The 18,632-nt window shown below is 60.5% G+C and overlaps 1 protein-coding gene across 1 annotated transcript in view; it reads right to left on the reverse strand.

The window, feature by feature from the left end:
• Nucleotides 1–3,382: 3,382 nt before the first annotated feature.
• PWWP2B (PWWP domain containing 2B) overlaps nucleotides 3,383–18,632 on the reverse strand; it is a 17,705-nt gene continuing 2,455 nt past the window's right edge. Inside the window, exons 2-3 of the mRNA XM_011980852.1 lie at nucleotides 17,871–18,632; nucleotides 3,383–4,189 (exon numbers count right to left, since the gene is read on the reverse strand). Coding sequence (XP_011836242.1) covers nucleotides 4,176–4,189; nucleotides 17,871–18,632 — 776 coding nt within the window. The 3' untranslated portion in view covers nucleotides 3,383–4,175. The remainder of the gene's footprint in view (nucleotides 4,190–17,870) is intronic.

The raw sequence follows: 18,632 nt of genomic DNA on the forward strand, positions 1-18,632 counted from the left end.
TATTGAGCGGCTTGAAGCTCCTTGGGGCACAAAGGAGCTTAACCCTCCTGAGCAGATGACGGCACCCTCAGGCCAGGGCAGGGCCCCATCTGCATCGGCCTCTCCAGAGCGCACCCTTCCCATGGCTGGGGGTGGGGCGGGGACTGCTGGGTGCAGGGCGCCCAGCGGGAGAGCCCAGCCCTGCCACGGCTCCTCCCTCAGTGTCCATGAGGAGATGCCCCTGACCACAGGCAGCTGTTGGCACCTTAGACCTAGGGCAGGAAGGGGAGGGAGCCCCTGGCCACAGGAAGCCACGGAAGGGTGAGCTGAGCACAGCTTCCAGGGTGGCACAAGGCCAGGTCTGCAGAGCAAACATCTGTTAATGCCCAGAAAACTCACCCAGGAAGGAATACACAAAAGGCCACAGGGTGGGAGACTGCGGGAGATTCTAATTTTGTTTTTTGTTTTTCTTTATTTTGCTTTTCTTTTTTTTTAAACCACCACCAGGGGTTATTTTATCATCAAAGAAACAGAAAACCCTTGCTGAAAAGGGAAGCACTGGCTGGGCTCCCAGCCACGGGGCCGTCCAGCCAGGATTTGGAAGGGTCCTGGGCTTTGGGGTCCAGGAGCCAGCCGTGGTCCCCCAGGTCTCAGCCTCCCCAGCTGTAATGCAAAGTGAGCACTCCCAGTGAGGACCCCTCCCCAGCCATCCCACCACCACCCAGCAAGGCCAGGGCTGCGGGGCCTGCGCTGTGGGAAACCCAGGCAAGGAGGCGACGCAGAGGCCCTGGCCCAGCCCACACAGCCAGGCCACAGAGCTGGAGCCCAGGGCGACCTAGGCTCTGTCCCCAGAAGTCAGGCCAGGACTCCAGTCCCCGGAGCCCCACACAGGCCTTGATTCCCTCTCCGGGGCCACTCCAGGGTCTCCCTAGAAGGTGGGCAGGGGGTTGTGGGCAGGGCCTCCGGGAGATGGGACCAGCAGAAATGGGGCCACCTGGGGCAGGACCTGCAGCAACAGGAGGAAGAAGACGATGACGAAGAGGAAGAAGAGGAAGAGGGCTGCAGAGCAGCACCCCAGGCCACGCCTCCACTGCGTCCACTCCAGCTCTGCCGCCCCAGACCATGCCCCCACTGCGTCCACCCCAGCTCTGCCGCCCCAGGCCACGACAGCCCCTGCATCCACCCCAGCACCCACGCCAGCCCCTGCTTCCAGCTCTGCCTGGAGTGGGTTGGAAGTGAGACCCTCGGAGGTAGGGATTGGGGCTCAGGCTGGGACCAGTGAGTGACAGAAAACAGACGGTGCTCCCTGCACCTGCCACCCCGTGTCCTCCCACATGGCCTGGTCCCTGTCGAACACGATGACAGCTGGCCTCTGCAGAGGAGGGACGGCAGCCCTGGCGGAGACGGGATGCTGGTGACCCTGCGGGGCTGGCGGTGCCTTCCCTGCTCCCGGAGGAGCTGCCCTGGGCCCCCGGCACAGCGGCTGCTGGGGCCACACACCCCCCAACCCCGAAGCCCTTTTGAAGGCTAAAGGGCCGGAGCCCTCTCCATGACAAACCCTGGGAACACGGCCGGGGTGGCTCCGTTCTGAGCAATGACATCTTACCAGGTGGGATGCTCGGGAGGCTGGACTCAGAGCAGGGGAGACCCAGAGCAAGAGGGGCCCAGGACCAGCCCAGGCAGCCCTGCTGAGGCCCCAACTCCCCCTGCCGCACACCCCACTTTGCTCCCAGGACCTCATACTGACTAGGGTTGGCTCCCCAAGGGCCCCTCCCCCAGAAGACCCCTCCTCCAGGCCCCTCCCCCAGGTGCTCCTGCCCTAGAAGATCCCTTCTCCAGACTTCCTCCCCCAGGTGCCTCCTCCCCCAAGGCTCCCCCAGGTGCCCCTCCCTCAGGTGTTCTGCTCCCAGGTGTCCCCTGGTCCCCTCCAATAGAGGGACGAAACCCTGGTCCCAGAACAGGGCCTTCCCAGCAGGAAATCCTTCCTCAGCTCAGCCTTCCTGGGGAGCCCATGAGTGGAAGGGTGGGGATTCACGACCTGGGCCAGCCCGGCCTGGCCACTGGGTACTGGCAGTCGGGGAGCCCACCTCCCTGGGCCTCCGCTCCTCACCCGATGAAAGCCCCACCCATGCCTCGCAGGGTCTCAGGGTTGAAGGGCAAGGGCTGGGGCTGGTCTTGGGGAGGAGCTACAGGCTGTGGCGTCAGTCCTGGCCTCAGGCTCGAAGGTGGTCCCGGTCCCGTTGCTGTCACCTGCAGGGACTGAGTTCTAGTCGAAGGCTGGGCAGCTGGGAGTGAATGTGCCCAGGGCCACACGCGTCTTTTGTCCCAGGGGTGTGGCCTGCTCCTTCCATTGGACATACACATTTCTTGAAGCAGTGCCACACTTTACGAAGGCCCTGCCACGTCTCTGCCTTGGCACTTCCCCCAAATCCAGGCATCACGCCAAGCAGCCCGTCAGGCAGGGGCAGCCCCTGGGCACCGGAGCTCAGAGGGACGAGATGCCCAGCCCCAAGGGTCAGGGCCCTGACTGCTGCACCCATGTGGGCAGGGCCGGGGAGGGAGGAGGGGAGGGGAGGGAGGAGGGGAGGGGGAGCTGCTCTCATTCCTCTCAAGTTCCGGCTCTGCCCTCCTGGGGTCATGCGAGCCCCTCCCTGGATTTTCAAAGGCTTCCCAGGACCCTTGGGCCTGGAGGGCTTCAGGAGGATGAGCCCAGTCCCTCCGGGAGGAAGTGATTCTGGGTGATTTTGTTGGAGAAAAGGGCTCTGCTGCTACAAACCAGTTTGAAAACCATGCCCCGCCTTGCACGTCAGGTCCAGAACCACAGGGAACCATGAGGGCTGTTCCCTCCTGTGCCCCAGAGAGGACCCTGCAGGTGCGTGCTGCCCTCCCCCAACCCCCTCCCCCAGACGATCCTTGCTGAGGGCGGTGATGCCTTTAGAGCGCAGAATGTTCTAGCAAAATCAGGAGCAAGCAAAGCCACCATCATCATCTCTGAGATGTCCCTTGGTTCTGAAAGAGCAAATCAAGAAACAAGGGATGAGAAGTTTCACTCCAGGAAACGAGCAAAGCTCCCACGTGCAGAGCACCGCCTCTCCGGGAAATCCCAGCATCGGCTGGAAAGCCAGCAGGGAGGTCTGGAGATGGGGACTCCGCCCACAGCCCTCCTGGGGCTCAGGGTGGTGGCTGGCATTCCCCCTCCTGGAGGCAGCGAGATGCAGCCGGTGGGGGCATCACCCCAACCCGTGCGACATGGGCCCTGCACAGCAGTGCCCAGGGGACTCGGACCCCGTCAGCCCCGACGGGGACACACGCATGAGTGTGAACCGTGGCCACACAGGTTACAACTTTAACAACTACGACATAGGTTTCTCTTTTTTTTACATTTAAACAAAGAAAGAGCAGATTAATTTTTTTCTTTTCTTTCTTTATTCTTTTTGGTCTTTAAAGTGACAAAAAGGAGGAAAAGGAACATGCTCTTACAAAACAGAGCAAGTTTCTTTTCCTTGTACTGTTGAAGCCTGGTTTCCCAGGGGCGGCCCTTGGCCTCCTCCACACAGTACTGGTCACTCGTAGCAGCATCTGGGGGACAGGTGGCCTTGCAGGCCGGGTGCTGGGTGCCCAGCGGGCCCCATGCTCTGGGATGAACTCGGAGCGGGAGATGGTGGGTAGGTCCCTCAGCTCTCAAGTGCACAGAGACCCCGCACCCAAGGGCTGGGGAAGAACCCCACACGTGCAATTCAGGTTTTTCTGAAGCCTGCGGGAGACCAAGCTGAGTCTGTGAGACGGCTGCCTCCAGGACACTGCGAGGCGGGCACAGCTGCCCACACCAGCCGCTGGGCGAGGCCGGGGCACCAGGCCTGGTTCCTCCACGGGACCCCAGCAGGCGAGGCAGCAGGCGAGGCCGGGGCGGCAGGTCCAGTTCCTCCATGTAACCCCAGCACATGAGGCAGCAGCAGCCAGAGAGTCATGAGTCCCGACTGCCTCACGAGCCAGGGCAGCCACAGGCTGAGTGGCAGGAAGAAATACACTAGGTGAGCCGCCGGGCTCAGGGCCATCCCTTCCCTGAACACACTGCCGGTCCCCGGGGGCCTCACACCAGGCCGACCACCATGCCCAGCAGGCTCCGCACGCAGCCGGCCAGAAGGCTCCCGGGTCCCTGAACGCAGGTCGGAAGCTCCAGGACAGCAGGTGCGGCCTCATCGTCGGTGACCTTGGGGAAAGCAGAAAGAGGCAGAGGTTTAACTCAGGGTCGAGTACGGGGAACCAGCCCTTCAAGGTCTGAGCACCAGGCCAGGGTGCCCCAGAGGGTCTGAGGCTCACCTGGAACCCCCAGCACCCCCCAGCTCCCACCAGTCCTCCTTCCCTCAGTGCCCACAGCCCGGCCATGCTGGGGGAGAATGCAGAGTCTTCCATGCTTGGGGGCTCAGACCACAGGACTCGCCCTGAAGTCCCGCAGTCCACAGGCCCGACACGCAGGGCCATAGAGAAGCCAGCGAGCCTGGAGCCTTGTGGCCTCTTGGTGGGGGCTGATGGCCATGCCTGTGCCAGGCTCATGGTGTGGAAGGACCCCCATGCATAACTCTGAGGACCCTGGTCTCGCACTGACGGCCCCGTGGACACGAGCCTGGGGGTGTCCCAGGGTGGGGAGGGAGGGCTAGACCCTGAGGGGAAAACCCTTTCCCAGATCTGTGTGGAGCCCCAGGTGTCAGCCCTGCTTCCATCGCCCCCCACCTGAGCCCACGCAGGACCCGGAGAGCCACCTCAAGCAGAGAGACCTGGCGGGGACAGATGGTCCCCTCAGCCCCACAACCCAGGGCCAACCCTGGGTCCTGAAGAAAGCAGCCCCCCAGATCCAACAAACAGAAGGCCAGACACTGTCAGCCCCAGTTCTCCACCAGCTGGCGGGTGGAGAGCGCAGGGACGGGGAAGGGAGCGAAGCCTGCAGAGCCCAGGGCACACGGGACCCTGCCAGCCCCGCCACTCCTCCTGCCAGGAGGAAGGCGCCCCATGGGCCCTGCCTGACCACAGCAGGGCAGTAAGGACCTGCCCCTGTCCCAGTGGCCGCTGCCACTTCCAATGCTGCACTCGTGGAAGCCCTGAGCTGCCACGGGAGAAACTGCAAGTGCCCTGAGACCACCATGCTGTGAGGAAGCCCAGCGGCACGTGGGGAGGCCTGGAGGGCACCTGCAGGCGTGTGCTGTGTGAGAGTGTGAGAGTGTGTGTGAGCGTGAGCGTGAGAGGGGCTTCTTTCTCCTCACGCTGGGCATTCCTGAGTGACAACACTAAACACTGTGAAGACCAAGCACCAAGCCGGGATCAACGCTGCAGAGAAGAAAGGGCTGGCAGCGTCTATAATGCTCTACGTGGATGGGCTACAATCATTAATATAAACACCAAGTCTTAAGTTAACCAAACATTGTGAGTGTGTGAGTGGATGTGTGTGTGTGATTGTGTGAGTGGATGTGTGTGAAAGTGGATGTGTTTGTGAGGGGATGTGTGTGAGAGTGAGTGGATGTGTGTGTGTACGTAAGAGTGTGAGTGGATGTGTGTGTGAGTGGATGTGTGCGTGAGTGGATGAGAGTGTGTGAGTGGATGTGTGTGTGTAAGAGTGGATGTGTGTGTGAGTGGATGAGAGTGTGTGAGTGGATAAGAGTGTGTGAGTGGATGAGAGTGTGTGAGTGGATAAGAGTGTGTGAGTGGATGAGAGTGTGTGAGTGGATAAGAGTGTGTGAGTGGATGTATGTGAGTGTGACTGTGTGAGAGTGTGACTGTGAGAGTAGACGTGTGAGTGTGTGAGTGGATGTGTGTGATAGTGTGAGAGGGTGTGTATGAGAGTGTGAGTGGATGTATGTGCATATGTGTGTGAGAGTAAATGAGTGTGTGTGAATGGATGTGTGCATGTGAGTGGATGTGTGAGTGGATGGGTGTGATAGTGTGAGTGGGTGTGTGTAGATGTGTGTGAGTGGATATGTGAATGTGTGAGTGGATGTGTGTGAGAGTGTGTGAGTGGATGGGTGTGATTGAGTGGGTGTCTGAGTGGGTGTGAGTGTGTGAGTGGATGTAAGAGAATGTGTGAGTGGATGTGTGTGTGAGAGTGGATGTGTGTGTGAGAGGTGTGTGTGAGTGTGTGAGTGGATATGTGTGTGTGAATGTGTGTGAGTGGATGTGTGAGCGAGAGTGTGTGAGTGTGTGAGTGGATATGTGTGTGTGAATGTGAGTGGATGTGTGAGCGAGAGTGTGTGAGTGGATATGTGTGTGTGAATGTGAGTGGATGTGTGAGCGAGAGTGTGTGAGTGGGTGAGTGGATGTGTGTGAGAGTGGATATGTGTGTGAGAGTGAGTGGATGTGTGTGTGTGAGAGAGAGGATGTGTGGGAGTGGATGTGTGTGTGTGAGGTGTGTGTGAGTGGTTGTGTGAGTGGATATGTGTGTGTGAATGTGAGTGGATGTGTGAGCGAGAGTGTGAGTGGGTGAGTGGATGTGTGTGTGGGAGTGGTTGTGTGAGTGGATATGTGTGAGTGGATGTGTGTGAGTGGATGTGTGAGCGAGAGTGTGAGTGGGTGAGTGGATGTGTGTGTGGCAGACAGGAGAAAGAGCCTCTTCATCTTCCATAGAAAAAGCCCGTAACTAACGTCTAAACAGAGAACTCAAGGATCAAGCAGCAGAAGTACATCGTCTAGAAATACGAAGGTGAATTCTTGTCATTACATACTGCATGTGACCACTCTACTTTTAAAAATTGAACATATATAGTAAGACTGACACAAACACAAGTTAAAGAGAAGTTGCATTTTGGACCATCTCCCAGTCACGTCCGAGGGGGCACAGGAGGCTGAGGGTCTCCAGAGAGAACCAACACAGCCCCGAGCAGTGGAGGCCCCGGCTCTCCCCACGCTGGCCCCCAGGCAGCCCCTCCGCTCGGGTGTGCAGACGCCCAGGACCCACCCTGTGCCTCCCTCTAGGGAGCCAGTGCAGGGGCAGCGGGCGGGGCTCAAGGAATCCTCTGCCAAGGCCCAGCCTGGCCTGGGGGGTACCTCTGCCTCCCCAGGCCTTCCAGCACAAGGCTGCACCAGGCCCAGAGAAGACCCCAGGGCAGGAGGGATGAGGGAGACCCCAGGACATTTCCTCCCAGCTGCCCTCAGCTGAGTTCAGCTCAGTGACATCGACGTCCCAGAGCTACGGTTCCTTGGAGCACACGGCGGTGAGGTGCCAGGCGGTGGCCGGGAAGGGGTGCCTGTGCCCTGCCTCTGTCTGCATGGGTCACCATCCCAAAGGTCAGAAGAGGCCACCGGTTGCAATCGCAGCACATCACACACAAACAGGCTCAGTCCCTCGCTTGGTGGCCGCCGCCACCAGGTATCCCAGGCTCGGGGAGGTGACCTGACCCCATACAGGAGCCTGACTTTGGGGTGCACAGGAGGATCCCCATTTCCTGACCTCTTGTGTCCTAGCTGCCCTGGGGGCTCCATCACAACCTCCTCGCCCAGAGCAGCCCCAGCCCCAGGCCCCGTCCCAGGAAGCACCCCCAGGGTCGGGGGAAGCTCCGGAGTGTCACAGACATCACGCATTCTCCGCTGTCTCCAGAAGGGCTCACACCACGCTGCTGTGTGTGGCAGGGACTGGACTCTTGCCACAACACACACCAGAAAGACCTTGTAGGGCCCCGGCTTGGGAGACCCTTCAACCCCAGGAAAGCTGGCTGCCCAGTCAAACGGAGGGACAGAGGCTGCCAGCCCCAGTTCTCCACCAGCCGACAGGCAGAGAGGGAGGGGACAGGGAAAGGGAGCGGAGCCTGCAGAGCCCAGGGCGCAGGGGACGATGCCAGCCCTGCCGCTCCTCCTGCCAGGAAGGGGGTGCCCCATGGGCCCTGCCTGACCACAGCAGGGCAGGAGGGACGTGCCCCTATCCCAGCCCCGCTGAGAGGTCGCTGGAGGGACCTGCCCACAGCAGGTCCTTCCCTGCTTTCAGAAGCTCCTGGCTTTCCCGGGCTCACGAATGCACTCCTGTGAGCTCTGCCTCTGTCTCCACAAGGTCTTCTCCGTGTGTCTCCAAGTCTTTGCGCCCAAATTTCCCTCTTCTCATGCGGGCACCAATCATTGGATTTAGGACCCACCCTGATCCAGTACGACCTCATCTTAATTTCATTCCACCTGCAGTGACCCTATTTCCAAATAAGGTCCCATTCACAGGGACTAGGGTGGACCTGAACGTGTCGTTTGGGGGGACATGATTCAACCTACTACCCCACCCCAAGATGAAGCAATGGAGACCTGGCGGGCAGTACCGTCCCAGGGCCCAGGACAGCACTGTGCACTCTGGCACTCGCAGCAGGGACGTCTGTTCAAGCTGTGTGTGTGCAGGTGTGTAGGTACAGGAGTGCGCATGCGTCCATGTACAGGAGTCCACAAGCATGACCAGGTGCAGATGTGCGAGTACAGGGGTGTGGGCACGTGTTCATGCGTGTGCATGTGCATGCATGTCCATGCATGTGTGTGTTCATGAGTATGCATGTGCATGTGTGTTCATGAGTATGCATGTGCATGTGTGTTCATGAGTATGCATGTGCATGTGTGTGCATTCATGCGTGTGCATGCATGTGCGTGTGCATGCATGTGCATGTGTGTGCACGATCATGTGTGTGCATGTGTTCGTGTGTGCATGTGTGTTCATGCGTGTGCGTGCGTGTGCACCGTGTGCATCTGTGGTCATGCTAAGCAAGAACAAGCAAAAAGCCAGGATCCCACAGAAGTGGAGGACTCTGATGCTTCAGGATCCGAGAGATGAGTGAAAAGCAGAAGATGGACTAAATCCACAGAGAGGCCACTGACCACTGAGATGCCACGAGCTGGCAAGGGTGGCAGGAGAGGGTCCTGTCCCTGGAAGACGGCCTGGGGTGCAAGCAGCATCCACGCAGTCGGTCAAGGTGCACGTGCCTCACAGTCCCACAGAGCCCAGGAGGCTCTCAGAGGCCCCACGGACACGGTCCCCAGCCCAACACCAGCTGAGACCTGCCAGGAGCACCAACAGTGACTCCTAAACAGAACCAGGCATCAGCGCCTCCAAACCGTGAGGCTTCACTTTCTCAGTCCTGGAATAACTTCCTCCGACCCCACAGATTCCGTACGGGAAGCTGAACAGTTCCCTGTGAGAAATGTTCGCCAGGATTAGAGCGGTCACACAAACGCATTCCTACAAATACCGTTTTCCATTTCTCAGAAGGAAGAGGCAGCTGTGATAAGGCAGCCTGAGCCACCCGCTCCACAGCTGACAGGGAGGAGGAGGCCGACCCTAGAATTGCAGCGGCTCCACCTATGCGTCCTGCCCCTGGGGGGTCCTTCCCAAACTTCTAGTGAGTCACCAGGGACTGTGTGCAAGACGGGTCAGGAGGAGGGCTGTTTGGGGGATCCGCAGAGGCCACAGCAGGTGTTGTGGCACTAGTGGGGTCCCCGCCATGCCTGGAACCTGCTCTGTCCACCCCTTCTAATGCAGCATTTTAGGATTTGAAAGAGGCTCAAATCAAAGGCAACTATGCTTCCCTGAAAAGAAACACAGCCCCAGGAGGTCATTAAAACTGTCCAAGTCCTTCTCCATCAACAACAGCACAACCTTTGGAAATGTCAGTAAACATCCATCAGCCACTATCCTCATTAGGAAAATGCGTAACGGGCCTTGGGAGGAAACAGCCTGGACGGGCCCTTTGTCCCGAACAGCAGCAGTGGCTTTCGCAAGGGCCTTCCCTCTCCCGGCCGCAGAGACACGGACTCCCAAGGCAGGAGCAGCACTGGCCACTCCTCACATCTCTCCTACCTTCCTGGCGTGGCCCTCGCTCATGGAGCTGAGCTCAGCTGCTCCACGTCGCTGAGGCCTCGAGGACATGAGGCGTCCTCAGGAACCTGGAGGCCTTGGAGCCCCACCTGCCTGGGAGCCCGCAGAGCCCTCACCTGGACATGGGGTTGGAGTCTCGCGCTCACCTACCTCTCTCCCACCCCACTGTCTCTGAGGCCCCAAGGACACCAGCACCTCCCTGCCTGGGCCACACCTTCTCCATGGTGAGAAAGCTGGTGGCTCACACCCTCCCCACAGCTTGTTGGAGAAAAGACTGGGACAGCCAGAGTCCCCCGAGGGAGTTGGGTGTATCCCACAGCTCTGCACATCACAAGGAGGCGAGGGGCGGGGAGAAGCAGCCGGCGTGGGGCCCTGCTTAGGCTGGAAGCCCAGAAGGACGACCAGGCCCTGCCCAGATGTGGCCACGGGAAGGCCGGGGAGACCAGGACGGGAGCAGACCTGGGGCCGCGGAGGTGCCCACAGAATCCCATCACAGCAGATTTTAAAAAACGAGGAGTCTCTAAAAATAGAAAGTGAATGAAACGAAGATGCCTAAGTGTGTTCCGAGGTCATGACTTTGCCACAGAGAGAAGGGTGTGACACACAGCCCAAAGGGCCAGACCCTGGGACAAAAAGACAGGCTGGGCGAGCTCAGGCATTCGCTCGCACCACCCACCAGGATGCCTGCGGGCACCACCCTTGGTGGGTGGTGTCAGGGTGCTTTTCTTCCTAAACCATCATACTGTATCATAATAGTACTATATATATTATTTTCAGTAATACGTGACATTATATTGTTATATTTTAAATATTTTACACACCTATATTAAATGTTGATATACATATATTAACCTTTACATCTATAAAATTGATCATGTTAACATTAAGAGTCAAGATTTCTGGCATCAGACACGAAAGTGAATCCTAGCTGTGTCGACTGCAAATGTTTCGCAACAGCAGCGGCCCCAGGAGCAGGCAGCAGGAAGCAGGCTCCCAGGAACGTGGCTGCCTCAGGCCTGAGCCAGAAAATGCACAGAGTGAGCCCAGATGACGTGGCACGGCGGGGGCAAAGCCGCCAGCAGGCTGCTGTGGTCACCACAGGACACGGACGCTGGCCTCTGTCAGCTGACCCAAGATGGCACCGTCTGAGCACGGACAGAATAGCGCTTGGATGGATCGGACCTGACTGGGTATGGCAGCAAGCACGTGCGCTTTTATGAGACGCACGCTCAGGAGGGACTCCTCGACCTCGCTGGAAGGGGCTGGGGAACCAGCCCCCGCATCTGCCCTGGCCTCCGTAAGAACTCTGCAAGCGGGGGGTGGCCGCAAGTCTTGGTGCAGTGCCACTAAAAGCTGGTAAGGAAAGAGGTTTTATTGTAAGAATTCCAGTGAGTAAATGAAGACCAGGGCCAGCACCTCATAATCCCTCAGGAAAGAGCAAATCTTAAAAGTGATCACCAATGGTGGGCGGAGCCCCAGGGTGAAAACCCGGGTGAACCTGAACGGATTAGGCTGACAACCCCAAGCCCACAGCCAACCCCAGGGTCTCCAGGAGAGAACAGCCTCCTGCCGGGCGAAGCCCCCCCACCAAAGGGGTTCTGACGAGAGAACGAGCTCCATGGCGTGGAGGAAGTCCCACCCCTCCACTCCCAATCCTCTGACACGGGGCACATGCCCTGTCCAAGGTGTCGAAGGCCGGTGGGGTCGGGGCGAGGATTTGGAGCTGGAGGTGAGACCCAGGAAGCAACTAAGACGCCTGGCAACAGGTCCACGTGGCATTAGGGCATCTCACCGGAGGTGGGTGCAATGCTTGGCTTTGAAGGCATGGATGGGCAGGGGCCTCCAGCAGCGTCCCCCGACACTGGGAAAGTCCCCCAAGTCCCAGGCACCTGACCCCCCGAGAAGCAACTCCAAACTCCCCGGCACCTGCCCGCCTGTCCCCCCAACACGGCCTGAATGCCCAAGTTGCTGGCCAGGAGGAGGCGGCAGGGACCGGCTGCAAGGCTGCTGGGAGCCAGGAGGCGGGGCGGGGCCTGAGCCCCTGCAGCAGGCTCAGAATTACAGGCCTCTGTTTCCTTCTGGAACAAAATAATTAGAGCCTTCACGTGGGACCTGAATTCCCTGAAATCAACACAGGGAAGTCAGCAGGGAAGTCAGCAGGGAAGTGGGAAGTCAGCAGGGAAGTCAGCAGGGAAGTGGGAAGTCAGCAGGGAAGTCAGCTGAGAAACCCGTCCTTGGAAGCAGAAGAGCGTTTTTATTTAGAATTGGAGGAACAGAAAAGCAAGTTTTGTGCAGGAAGCTCAAGGATGCTGTTCTGAAAGGAAAACATAAATCAGAAAAGCCAAAGCCTGGAGACGGCGGCGTTGCTGCTTCTGCCCCGGAGACTCCAGCGAGCATCACGCTCTTCCAAGTCCCGGCAGCTGCTCCTGCCGAGTCAGCACTCCAGTGCCAGGCAGCTTCCTGATTATTATCTTTATTTCCCAGGAGAAATCAACATTATGAAGCTGAAGATCAGAAGTGGCCCATGCTGCCCCCATGGCCTGTGCACCACGGACCTTTCTGGAGCAATGGGCCCCTCCCTCGCCCCACAGGCTCCCGGGCTGAAGCCCATCTCCACCCCTGCTCCCTGGGGCCTTCCCTTCTGTCGGACGAGAGGCTGGGGTGGACCCTGGGCTGTGCCCACACTGCCCACACACATAGCACTGGGGATGCGGAGTGAATGAGACCAGGTGCTCCTCGTCCCAGGAGCCTGGGAACAGCACCTTCTGTGACATGGTGTTTGCGATGTGATTAAATGAGGGTTTTGAGATGAGCAGCCCCTCCCGCCCTATCTACGGGTCCCCAGATGCCACCAGGGTACTTTGAAGAGGCAGAGGCCTTGTGCCCATGGAGGCAGAGCCTGGGGCGAAATGGTCATGAGAGGGGGACGTCTGGACCCCCAGAAGTTGCAGAGGCAAGAGAGATCCTCGTCCGGAGCTGAAGGTGCACAGCCCTGCACGCCTTGACTCAAGTTCCTGATCCCCAGAGGTGTGGGAATAAACGCCTGTGGTCTCAGGGCCCCAGTGTATGGAGGTTTGTTACAGCAGCTACAGGAAACTCACAGAAGACAAGGATGACCCCGGGGACACGGACCGTTCAGTAGCACAGAAGCCCGTGCTCCCAGCTGCTGACGGAGGCTGTGCTGGGTACGTCCCCGCAAGTCCCTGCCAGAGCAGGAGGGGAAAGGGTTGGGCCCCTGGAGCCACAGTAGGCTGGACCTGTCCAGTCTGCACTGTCTGGGAACCTGTGAAATCTCCCCCTTGCCCAAGAGGCCGGGACACCAGGAGAGCATTGAGTCCCCACTTCAGGGAGGTGCCCAGCTTCTAGTCTGCGTGTCAGCGGAGCACGGCCTGCCCCGGCCACGACAGGGCAGAGCAGGAGGTGCCTGTGCAGGACCAAGTGCCCCTGTTGGCCCTCAGAGCTCCCAGGACCAGATGTCCCTTCGGCCCTCACGGCTCCCAGAACACCAGGCAGCCTGCCGCCCCTCTGGGCACACCCCTCTCCCATCTGTAGTGGTGCTGGGGTGCAGGGCAGACAAGGCCCCGAGCCCCTCAGGTCCTCCCCAGAGGGCTGGCCAGTGCCACCTACTCTCCGCCACCCTCCTTCCTGCTCCCGCACACGTCCAGTCACCTGCCATCTCCACCCGCCTCTGCACACGTCCAGTCACCTGCCATCTCCACCCGCCTCTGCTACTCCGAAGCCTCTGCCTCGAGCAGCCAGTCTGTGGAGCCTCCTGACCCTGGGCATTGTCCTGGCCCAGGTCCCCCCAACCACTATGGATCCCTGCCCCAGCCCCCTGCCTGACCCGCCTCTGAGCTTTCTCCTGAGATGCCTCCAGCCAGGCCTCAGGCGCCTCCCGAGAACTGGAGCCACCCCTGAGGATGGGGCCCCATCAGGGCACAGACGGTGACTCCCCGAGTTCCAGGAGTGACACCTGCACGCCGCCCAGCCTTCCCCGTCCCCGCCACTCTCCCTGTCCTCACAGCTGGAGGTCATTTCTTTTATTTATTTGTAAAACTATCAGATTTTTTTAGTTTCATTTTATTTTTAACTGACAAATAATAACAGGACCATCTCACTCCTCTGTCTGTAATTCTCCAACAGCACCCAGTCTGTGCTTTCGCCCACCAGGCCCTTAGTCAGCCTCTGCCCACCTCCGCACCCCTGGAACATGCCCTGCCCTCCTCCTGCCTAGAACGCTCACCCCACCCTCACCCCATCAGCTCCTGATTAGCTCACCATTCAGAGCCTGGCTCCTGCCACCTCCTCCAGGAAGCCTTCCCGGATCCCAGTCCAGGCCAGGTTTCTCGCTGGATGCTCTGCTTCAAGCCCCTCTTCCCTTCCTTCTCAGCAGTTCCTGTGTGTGATTATGCACTAATTTGGGAAGTGGTGATTCACAACCCTCCCTATTCTGCCCCCGCTTCTAGCCTGGGTCCAGTGGAGCGCTTGGCCCTCAGTAGAGGGGTGGGTGGGTGGTGAGGGAGAGACCAGGGGAGCAGAGAGAAGACCCTGAGCCTGGCCGGGGGCAGGACCCCAGCCCAAGGCCCCGGGGCTCACACTGGGGAGGAGCTGCCTTCCCCTCTCAGGCTCGGTGGGCCCAGGCAGTGGTGGGGTGTGGGAGATTGCCTTCTCTGGGTCCCCACTCCCAGCTGCAGGACAAGCCTGGCCAGGCAGCTCCTGCTGGGCCCCTGACTCTGCAGGTCCAGTGCCTGCACCTGATGCAGGAGGCTGCTCCCAGGCACAGTCACCCCAGAGCCTGCCCCTGCCCCGGACCTCAGCTCTAACCCCAGGGGATCCCTGTGGGTGTAGAAGTCCCAGGGAACGGCATCTCTTGCCGGCCTGAGAAGGCACAGTGGTCACCTCCAAAGGCAGCGGCCACAGGCCATTCATAGGTCCCGGAGCCGGCCGTGGCCACCAGGGCGGAGTGCTGCTCACTCAGAGTTGGGTCCTGTTGTCACCCTGAGAGTGGTGAACGAACAGGCTCAGAGGTGTCAGCTCACTGAGACTGCAGCAGCAGGTGACCGGCTGGGACAAGGCCCAACAGCCTCTATTCCTGTGCAGGAGGCCGGCCCAGCCTCGGCGAACCTGGGTCAGGACCTCACACGGAGGGGTGCCCAAGTGTGCCACACAGCCAGGCATACGTCCCAGCGCGGCCCCTGCTGAGGCCGATGTGCCCGTCCCTTGTGCCAGCCAGGCCGCCTCTTGGCACTACTGGCCACAGGCCCAGTGCCCTGGCACCCTGTGGTCTGTGGGGCGTCCGCCCACCCCTCAGCGGAGCCGCCAGCCCCGCAGCTGAGAGAGAGTGAGGGGCCTCTCACGGGGAGACGCTGGCTCAGTGTCCCTGCATCGGAGCAGATCTCGCTGTGCCTGCGGTGACTGCTCCCCGACAAGTGCCTCGGGCAGCAGACACCCACAAACCTCAGGAAGCTTCCGGCACTGCCCAGCCATCCTCGTCCTCGGGTGGCTGCAGGAGCGGCTGGGGCCAGGCCAGGGTGGCCAGTGGGCGGGGACTGGGAGGACGACCTTCCCCAGAAGGCCTCCCTGCCCGAGCTCCAGCCCCCATGCCAGCCTCCTCCTCCCGCCCCGCCCTTGGGCATGGCCACCAGCGCCCCACACCTCACTCAGCCTCTGCTCAGGGAGGTGTACCTTCACAGTGGCGTTGGCGGGTCCCCCTTCCCAGGAAAGGCAGGTACCCCTGCATTTCCCCTACGAGGAGCAGACAAGAGGTGCATTGCTGACACTTCAAAGCAAAACGTGTCCCCCAGGGACCACCAACCCCACAGAGGGCAGGAGACCCCAGGCCCTGTGAGACACCAAAAATCTGACCAGACGTGCACCACTCTGCGCTTTGGTGCTGAAAGGATCTGGCACCCCCACTCCCAGAGCAGGGGGCTGGTCCTGGCACAGGCCCAAGTGAGCGAGCGCAGGCACTGCCCCCCGTGGAGGCAGGCAAACCCGTCTGGTGAGATTCTTCCTCTACTTCCGGATAAACACAGCCGGCCCTGAGCCTGCAAGACTGCGTCCTCCCATCCTCCCGGTTGGGCACTCCCTGCCAGCCAAGGCCTCGGGCCTCACTTGGGGACGTCCTGGATGGGGAGACGTCATGCCCTGTAAATGCCTGAGTCCAGAACTCGGGGAGGGCCCCCCAGGACAGCAGACGGGAGTCCTCTGACCTTCCTCCTACCCCTCCGAGGATGGTGCCCTGGCTTTAGACATTCCCCAGACTCAAGCTGAGAGGCGGCACCTACACCCACTCCCCAACACAGCACCTGCCCCACCTCTGCCCCAAGGCCCCAGAACGGATCAGAAAAGGGCCTGGTTCCCGGGGTCGGGGGAGCAGCCATGTTCGTGCCTGGCCTCCGGAGAGCAAGGCAGATGTAGCCAGGTGGCTGGAGGGAGCGGGTGAGGCCAGGCCAGAGCCTGAGCAGCCGGGCAGCCTGGGGACCCTGGGGACCCTGGCTTGACCACAGTGGTCTCTCATCACTGCTTCTACCCAGAACCCCAATATGCAGGGTGCAGCAGTGGAGGGGCACCCAGGCACTCCAGTCCCCACCCCCACCGAAGGCTAAGGCCCAAGGATTGTCACCTGGGAAACTCTAAGGCCTCTGGGCAGGTGGCCAGGGCAGACAAGGTCACCAGACGTCACCAAGGCCTAGGCGGAGCCCTGCCCCTGCCCTCTGCATACAGCCCCCGGTCCTGGAATCTCTGCATCCAGGGGGCAATTAGGCCATGGAGCCAGGAAGAAGAGCACAGAGGACCACCAGCTGCCCCCACCCAGCGAGGACTCCTCCCTGGCCTGCCTCTCCTGCCGGGGAAACAGGAAGGGCATCTAGGAGGAGCTGGGAGGCCTCTGGAGCTGGGAGAGCAGCCTTCAGAAGCTCAGGGCAGAAAACAGCCCCTTGGCAGGCTCCAGATGCCCCACATGGTGACCCGCAGGGGCATGGGTGGCTCCCCCAGCCCCACGAGATGACACCCCCACACCTCCACACAGCGTAGTGCCCTCCAGGTACAGGAATCCACACAAGGCCTGGCTGGAGATTCTACCAAGTGCTCCTAGGAGAGGCTGAGAGTGAGACGCTGTCCCCAGGAACATGTCCTGGGTCCCCGGCGCCTGGCCACGCACACAGCCTGCTGACAATGGAGTGCGCACTGACCCAGGAGGAAGATTTGGGGCTGGTGGGGGGCAGGGCTGGGCCAGTCTGGGGAGTCGAGGTGGGGGCTTCATCTGAGGGTGGGAAGCTCACCTCGCCCTCCCTCCTTTAATGTCCTGGGATGGCCTATCCATGTGCAGGAGGAGGGAGACCCCCACTCTGATCTTTGGGAAAAGCAGTGAGAGTTTGCTCCCTGCTGACAGGGCCCCAGCCTGGGCTCTCCCCTCCCCAGGACCAGTCAAACCACATCCCTGACTCCAAACAACTAAGGAGAGCATGAGAATCTCCCGTCTGGCCTTTGAAAAATGGCTGCCAAACACAAACTCGCTTTGTGCTTTGAACAAGCACCGGTGGTGACTGGCCTCCTTGCAGTGCGCCTCTAGTGTGAATCAGAAGCGCAGATGACATTACCAGTGAGGGCAACCATTTTCCAGACGGCTGGGGCCCTGAGCAAGGGAGCTGAGGGGCACAGGCAGCGGCTCCCTGGGCCTCAGGGCTCAGAGCAGAGGCACAGCCTGGACACAGGTGTGAGCTTGGGCCTGCCGGGGGAAGGAGGCTGCCACTGGCACACTCACCTGGTCAGGGAACCAGTTACGTTTCAAACTGGGTTAAGAGCTCCCTGATTTCCGGGGCCACGTGTCGCGCGGCATTTGCAGCCTCGGTTATAGCTTTCCGATACATCCCCTTCTTCTTACGGTTAAATCTCAGTTTGAAAAATTCAGAGAAAGGGGAGAGTTTTGAAATAGACAAGAACGACGTAGTCGGAGAACCAAACCACGAGACCTTCGCTTCTCGCCAAGACGGCTCTCCGTCCTCCTTCTGGCCGAGGCTGATGTCAAGAACACGCGCCGGCCACCAAGGAAAACCATGGATCTTACCCCACACGATGTCCCCCACGGCCACAGTCCTGCCGTCCTCCGTGATGCACTCCGACACGCTCTGTGTGTGCAGCCTGACCGTCAGGGGTGGCACGGTTTGGCGAGCCTCTCTGGACTCGGAGGGTGCCGACGCGCGGTGGCCAGGCGAGAGGTCACCCGTGTCTGCCGGTGTCCCTTCCGAGCCGGACGATCTGGCCTCGTCGAGGCTGTCGCTGCTGCATGCCGACTCGCTGGCACAGTCCGCTCTCCCCTCAGGGCAGCTGACAAGAAAAGCCAAGTTCTCACCGCCCTGTGCGCCCTGGGGACAGCTCTTGAAGTCATCGTCCTCCCCCGAACTTCCGGAAGACAAGTCCGCCGGCCCACCGGCAGGGCCGTCCGCACAGGGCGCGGGCGAGCTGGCCTGCGGGTACCCGTTCAGCTCCTCCACCAGCTCGGCCCGGTACACGGGCTCGTGCTCACTGTCCCCCAGGCGGTGGGGCTTCAGGCGGATCTTGGGGGGCGGCAGGTCCGCGCTGGGCGGCACAGGCCGTGTCAGTTTCAGCTTGGGGATGGAGGCCGGGGGTGCGCCTGACGGCCGGTCCCGGGACTCTCTGTCCAGCACCTCAGGGTCCTGGCTGCCGTCGTCCTGGGGGGCCTGCTGGGGACGGAAGGGCTCCAGAGAGCCGTGCACGCGGGAGGGGATCTTGACCACCTCTCCCTTGCCCTGGGGCGTGCTGTAGGAGATCTTGATGACCGGGCTCCGCGGGACCTGCTCTGCCGGGG

This window comes from Mandrillus leucophaeus, unplaced genomic scaffold (genome assembly GCF_000951045.1).
Source record: "Mandrillus leucophaeus isolate KB7577 unplaced genomic scaffold, Mleu.le_1.0 Scaffold219, whole genome shotgun sequence".
Classification (NCBI taxonomy): Eukaryota; Metazoa; Chordata; class Mammalia; order Primates; family Cercopithecidae; genus Mandrillus; species Mandrillus leucophaeus.